This window comes from Phalacrocorax aristotelis, chromosome 11 (assembly GCF_949628215.1).
Source record: "Phalacrocorax aristotelis chromosome 11, bGulAri2.1, whole genome shotgun sequence".
NCBI classification, from domain to species: domain Eukaryota; kingdom Metazoa; phylum Chordata; class Aves; order Suliformes; family Phalacrocoracidae; genus Phalacrocorax; species Phalacrocorax aristotelis.
This window is the reverse complement of record NC_134286.1, coordinates 9588557-9595426: the sequence shown is the minus strand read 5'-3', so window position 1 is coordinate 9595426 and position 6870 is coordinate 9588557. Positions and strand designations below refer to the sequence as shown.

The 6870-nt window shown below is 48.2% G+C and overlaps 1 protein-coding gene across 4 annotated transcripts in view; it reads right to left on the bottom strand.

Annotated features, from left to right (window-relative positions):
* Nucleotides 1-287: 287 nt before the first annotated feature.
* Nucleotides 288-6870, bottom strand: part of GPC3 (glypican 3) — a 156115-nt gene continuing 149532 nt past the window's right edge. For 2 of the 4 annotated variants that reach the window (XM_075106811.1, XM_075106809.1), the window contains one exon: nucleotides 1924-3090. Coding sequence is in view for 1 of the 4 variants with exons in the window: in XM_075106809.1 (XP_074962910.1) it covers nucleotides 2915-3090 (176 nt within the window). In the remaining 3 variants the exon portion in view is untranslated. Of the gene's footprint in view, nucleotides 813-1923; nucleotides 3091-6870 lie in introns of those variants that run through there. The other 2 variants (XR_012662712.1, XR_012662711.1) reach the window with 2 other exon arrangements.

Below are 6870 nucleotides of genomic sequence, written 5' to 3'. Positions count from 1 at the left end.
TGATACATATGCTCATTACTAATATATATACTAATGTATATACTACTAATAAAGAAAAATTGAAATAATCTTGACTGTGTGTTAGTGATTAAACCTTTGAGCCTTAGGACAAGGCACGGAGCCCAGGTACACAAGCACAAGGGAGGTGAAGGTGCCCATCTGAGGGAAATGTCCCATCCCATGGCAACACAGGTCACAGTGAGCAGAGATGGTGTGGAGAAAAAAACAAGGAACAATTATTCCTTATTTCTCATGACATGGGAACAAAACAATGCCCGAAACTGAAACACTGAACAAAACACTGCCAGCTTTACTTCACTTCGGTGGCCAGGGCATCCCCTGCAAAACCCCTGTTAAAACATGTGCACAAACTCACTGCAGGGTCAAATTCAACAGCTTTCTTTCAAGTTATAGTGCATTATTTTATAAACTTGGCAGGTAGTGGGCTCAAAGACTGGTTTTTTTGTGATCTTTTATCATAACAAAGTCTCCAACAAGCACAGCTTTGCTAAACAGCATGTGTGTACAGTGGGAAACCGGGCTCAGCGTGCTACAGAGGTGTCTTCTGCTGACAAGCATCAGCATCGCGCTGTGGTGATGCAGAGTGGGACCCGGCGGGCTTTGTGAGACACACAGCAAGGCACAGCCGTGTTGTCTCCCTAAGAGAGAAAGAAAGCACACTTGACTCGCACTGCAGAAGAGCCAGTGCCACCATCCCATCCTGTTGCTTACCCAAGGAAGAAGCGGCACGCAGAATTATTTCCGACATGGTATTAGAGGTGAGAACATCCCCATGCTGGTACCAGGGATACCTGGCAAGGCAAAGGCAGCACATCATCTCCGAACAAACCCAGTGTCCTACTCCCACCCCAGCACTCCAGGGGGATGAAAGGAAACGATCAGAAGAAAAGAAGCGATGAGAATTCAAGTGGCTCTAATAAAATATTCCCTTTGGTGGAGTAGAGGCTCATGGGCACAGCCAGCTGCAGCACAAAGCAGGGATGATGAGAAGAGCTGGGCCAACGCAAGAGCAAAGCGGCAGGAAGGTGAAGAAATGTCTCTGCCAGCAACGCCGATGGCTCTGCCCTACGTCACTCCTGCGCACCGGGATCCCTCTGACCCAAGGGCTCCCCAGCAAGCAGCAGTCCCAACAGACGGAGAGGATTGTAATTTGGTTTGTGATCATGTAAATTACAAATACATGCATACAAATATGCATCACACTGGCATGGATGCAAAAAAATCAGCACTAACAGGAATGCCAGTATGGCACCAGTGCTGCCCAGACATCCCCAGTGCCCACCCTGATGTGGATGGGACATGAGGGGTCTGAAACGCAGAGGAAAGCTCTCCAACCATTAACCAGAGCTAAGCCAGAGCTTAGCCCATGTCCACTCCTCTTTATCAGGAGTGGTAAATTGGGAGTTAACATCCCCAGGCAGAGGAGCGGGGTGAGCAGCCAGCTCTCCCTCTGCCATGGCTTGTGATGCACTACATGCAGTTGCAAAGCTTCAAACCAGGGTGAGCCAGATCAGCCCCACCACAGTTCCACTGTCCAAACCATCTGATTGTGTGGTTCGGATTTATCTACTTTCTCCCAAATATAAAGCTGTTTTTAAAAAAGTCTTGAGGCACACAAATAATTAAAGCATGCACATGCACTGAGTGTGTGCGTGCATGAGTACATGCACACATTGCAGCTTAAGATACCGTGGATATAATCACTCTAGCAAAGACAGCATCTTAAACAGAAATATGTAACCATTTTGGCCAGGAACCAAACCAAACCAAACCCTCCCTGGCCCCAGCCCATCCGTTTAATCAGACTAAGCCAAGCCTTTCCGTGGTGCTCCTGAGCTGGGCACCGATGGCCTTTCCAGGCTGCCTGCTCCAGGAACAAGGCAGAGCATCACCTTGCAGAGATGGGAGGCAACTTCCAGCACGCCTTTATTTTAGAGATAGCTTAAGTAAAGTAACATGCAAAGAAACACATGAGTAAGAGTCTCATCTGCCTCGGGCTCCTGCAAATCCTTTTCTTTTCCTCCCTTGTAGCACAATGCTCTGGACGCCCGTTATTCATCCCTGTAAAGCACGTCATGTACATCCACGCTGTCTGTCCTTTGGCTGGAGCTGTGTTTGCAGATTTCCCGTGGGAAAGGAGGTGCTTTGCTTCTGAAGAATAGAACCAGGGCATTGCATGGGGCACAGGGACGCCGGAGGGGACTGGCCGCCTGCACTGAAGGGCTTCACAGCACCTGGCTGGGAGAGGAGCAGCGAAATCACCTGCAACTTGCCACGATGCAAGTGTGCTTCATGCCCACAGGAGCACATGTCCGTGACAACTGCAGTGCACAACAACTCCTCTTCCACAGCATCTTTCCTCCTGCTGTATGTCTGACCTTCTTTCCCCACTGTCTTCACACGCCCTCTGTATTATGTGCCGGCCAGATTCCCAGGGGTGAGCCTTGAATTTGGAGGAAGTACAAAAACTGCTTGAACTACAGACAAAATCTGTATTAAGTCAACTGGGATGAGGGATCTGATATTTGCTGAGAAAATTTCTGTACCCCATGCATGTTCGAACAACTCAAGATGAAATATGGTCTTCAACTTAACAGCAATGGAGACCTCAGTCTTCAAAAACTGCGAGGAACGCAATTTGATATCAACCTTCTTATATTAAACAGGATTATCTTTAAAAAGCAATATTACGTTTTTACTAGTTTATCATGAATAAATGCTTTTTGGGGATTTTTTTTTTGTGTGTGTGTGAAGATACCACATTATTTTATAAAACTGGCTCGAGTCATTTGTCCTGTCTTTGGAAATGTGCATATATTTCAGAAGAGGTTCCGAATGCCTTGCTCATTAAAAAAAGGCATGGAGAGACACTGAGCGATGCTGCCGGCAGCGCTCACAGCCGGTGGCCCAGCAGCAGCAGCACGACCAGGGCGATGGCAGCGGCAGGGCTGGGGCGGGGGGCTGCGCTCCCGGGGTTGCTGCTGGGGACCGTGGCGCCGTCTTTGCTCGGTTGATTCAGAAGCTGCTTGTTTGCAGAGGTGTCGTCCATATCCAGGTCATATGCCAGCTCTGAAAGCAGAAGGAGCGAGGTGGTTAATAACGGATGGTGCGTGCCGGCATCCCATCGCACAGCACGTCCAGCCCCAACCAGCACCAGGGTCCCCAGGGCAGCCCGTGCCGGCAGCTGGGGACGGCTGGGTCCGAGTGCGGTCGAAGGCATCGCAGCAGGGGTGAATGGGCCAGAAGAGCTTAGCAAACATCTTGTCAGTCCTGCACTCAGCCCCAGTCACAGAGCACCTCCCAGTATCTTACACCAAACCTTTTTCTTGGAAAGAACAAAAAATCACAACTATAAGGTGCCCCGGTAAGATGACAAAAGAGACAAGGGAATCTGGCTTACCGGAGAGCTACTCCCAACGAAAATCAGCTGAGCTTCAGAGCAATGCAAATGGTGTCTGCTCTCCAGACACCGCAAGTATGCATGCAGGACTGAGGAAATCCAGGCGAGCACAAACAGTCCCCCCAAACCCAGAGGCAGCACAAGGCCTTGCTCACCAAATACCTCCTGGTTTGAGGACCCGAGGAGCTCTGCATTGCTGCATTACCGCAGTCTTACATAAGTGTGTGCAAAATATGCCCCTTACAGCACTTTCAACACATCCATCCCATCCCCTGTCCACCTCATCAAAGCTCTGGAGAGGGAGGAATGTGAATGGATCACGCACCCTGGGCATGGTGGTGTTGCAAGATGGGGACTTTGAGATGAAGCACATGGGAGCTCCAACCCAAGAAAATGTCCAGTATAAAAGTTTTGATAGTTCTGGCAGAAAGGCATGACATTAATGGGGGAAAACCTTGTGGCAACCCTTCACTGGCTGCAAAGGCCCTGCTGAGAAGTAAGTCACAGTTGCCCTTGTCTCTCTGGGACAGGGAGGAATAAAAAAGTCCAAATAGACAATGTGGAAATGCAAGAAACCAGCAATTCTCAGGGCCAAGAACAAAAAGCAAAAGGTGTTTTAAGGTGCCATTAGCCAGATCCACCTTGGGTGTTTCTACCTGCCAAGCATCTGGACCGAGAGGGTACACTGATGCTTGACTCAAGGATCTGGGTCCCTTGCGCCCCTTCTTGGGCTGCTGCCATCTCCTCCTTGGGGACCAGCTTTCTTGCCCAGATGGGAATCAGTTAAGCCTGGTCCTCTCATCCCCAGAGCCTGGCCTTTGGAAGTGGAAGAAGCTGGTGGTTTCCATCAGAAGAGACCCTGGCTCAAGCCTTTCACAAGCCCTCATGGATCACCAGCATACTGACGGGTTTGGATCATCCCACCCCACCCCTGAGAAAGAATCCAAGAGGCTGAATAAACACTCCAGCTAAAAAACGCCGCATCAATCCAACGAGCACCACTGCCAAGGCAAACAGGCAGTATTTCTTAATCAAAAATACCCAAACACTGCAAAACAAAAGCATAACAATGTTAGCACGACAACTGAGTCAGCCCAGGCTATCAAAGAGGGTCAGAAATGGCTGTACGGGAGCAGATATCCACGCGCACAAAGGGCCAGGTGCAAGCAAAACCCGCCTGGTAAACTGACTTCTCCAGGATTTTCTCACAGATACTGGGATTCCTCTTCTCTACAACTTTCCTGCTTTTCTTCTTAAAAGTACTGCTTTAAAAGGCTGCTGTCCTCCAGAGCTGCATACCTGCGGGCAGAGCGGGAAAAGGAGCCACCATGAAAGGGATGAGCCGGGAGGCCACCTCTGCCCATCCCACGCTGCTTTCCAGGCACAGAAAGAAAAAGTCCTGCTAGCACAAGGGATGCGCCGGCTTCAGGGCAGTTTGGGAGCAGCCTGGCTGCACCACCTTATTTTCCCAAGCTCATTTCTGCAGAATAAGGGAAGGGATTTGAGTTAATAAAATCACAGCAGAATATTTTGAGGTTTGTTGTTTTACACAAGACACCTCAGCTGGTACAACATCCCATCACGGTGATGATGGCCTGCCCTGGAGTGTTTTGGAAGGTGTTTCCACATACTCCAAAGACTCCTAAAACCTAAAACATGCTCCATGGGGTCATAGCACCATCAGGCACCTGCGTGCTTCCAGACCAGTGACCTGCAGCCGATCAGCAGAGCTTCTGGGGCAGAATATTCTCTTATTGGACATCCTAGCAAAACTAAAAAAAATCCATGGGAATAGAGTAACTACTCTTGCCTTTAGTTTAGAAAAGAAATTTGAAACAAGAGTGTTTCAGCAAGGTCCTTAACAGCACAAAGGGTTTTGACGTTCCCATTTAAAGTCTCAATCTGCGATGTAATTTATGAGATGCGAGTTCCTGTGCGGGTCGCAATGCAGCAGCTGAATCGTGTTGGAAACATTCAGCCAAAGTGTACCAAAATGATCATTTCAGACATATTCTTTTACATGGGAAATTTGCAAATTCTGGGATTTCACCTGAACTTGAGTAAAGGTACTTTTTTAAATCACAGCATTTCACCCCAAATGGGAAGGCAATTCTCTCATTCATGCCCTTTGACCAAATTAGAGAGAAGGGAACAGAAATCCTCTTGGCATCAGAGATCTGAGAGCTCCTTTCCTAGCCTTGTTTAACTGCTTCAGAAGTTTAGTGCTTGGGTGTGCTGTTTGTTTTCACTGTTCCTTCCATTGTTTCTTTCTCTGGGCTTATTTGTGCCCAGCTGTATTTCTAGGCTTGATGGATTTAGCCGTATGTCTGCTATTTTGTATTAATAATGGATCTGTAACTCTTGCAAATCCCCTTCACTTTACTTCTACTGACCTTTGGTACATAGGAGGAAAGGCAAATAAAAAGTATTAGCCTCTAACAGACCAGAGACAGCTGATAACCAGGTCCAGGCAATAACAATGTTAAAAATTATTATTAATAATAATAACAACAATAATGATGATGATATTAATAATAATCCAAATTAGCAGATGATCTTACGCAGGTGCTTCCTGAGAGGGCTTTATTAGGGTTTCCAGCCTTCGTTAGGATCCCTGGATAGTCCAGGTCACCACCGCATCCCTGTACCTCCTGCTCCCACAGCCGCTGGCAGAGAAGGAGCCCTGGCACCAGGGATGGAGCTGCAGGATGGCTGGCGAGGTAACAGAAACTAACCTGCATATGCCATTTTGGTCACTTCCACCCAAAACTCTGCCTTTATGCTGCAAAATAACCTGAGAGAAGCTGTGCCTCTCCCTCCCAGCTCCCCAGCATTCTTCTGCATTAAAGGTCTCCACTGCCCCCACTGTGATCACCCACTTAATTTGCAACAGTTTCTGCTACAAAGTGGCCCTTTGGCCTGCAAAAGCTTTTTTTTGGTGGGGGGAAACTACGAAAATCTGTTTCTGTTTATAATCAGTTGGAGTCCAGAGGGTATTACCAACAATCTGCACTAATTACGTGTTCAATCTTCACTCGTTTTGGCCCCTCTTGTCCTCTGGGCTGCGGATTAGATAATCCCCTTAAAATAATAGTCAATCATTAGCTCTGCTTTTTTTTTTTCCCCTCATGCAAGCTGAGCGAGCGTGCCGTGCCATTTCCCGGAGTCCTTACGCAGCTGGCGAAAGGTCTCCAGCCAAACACAAGCCGGTCCCTCCGGAAGCATCTTTAGTAACAAAAGCCCCTCTAACACAAAGCTGCTGCGCTTTGCTCCCAGGACAGCAAAAGCTTCAATGGTCTTGAAGCGTGGATGACAAAACCTGTGCCAGCTCTAAACATGCGCTTTCTGCACCCGCAAAATGAAGCGGCAGCATTTTTCCATGGGTTAGGACTAGAATTAGGCATACCGACTCCGTGCAAGCTTATCGGGCAGGAATCATTAAAAAGCTC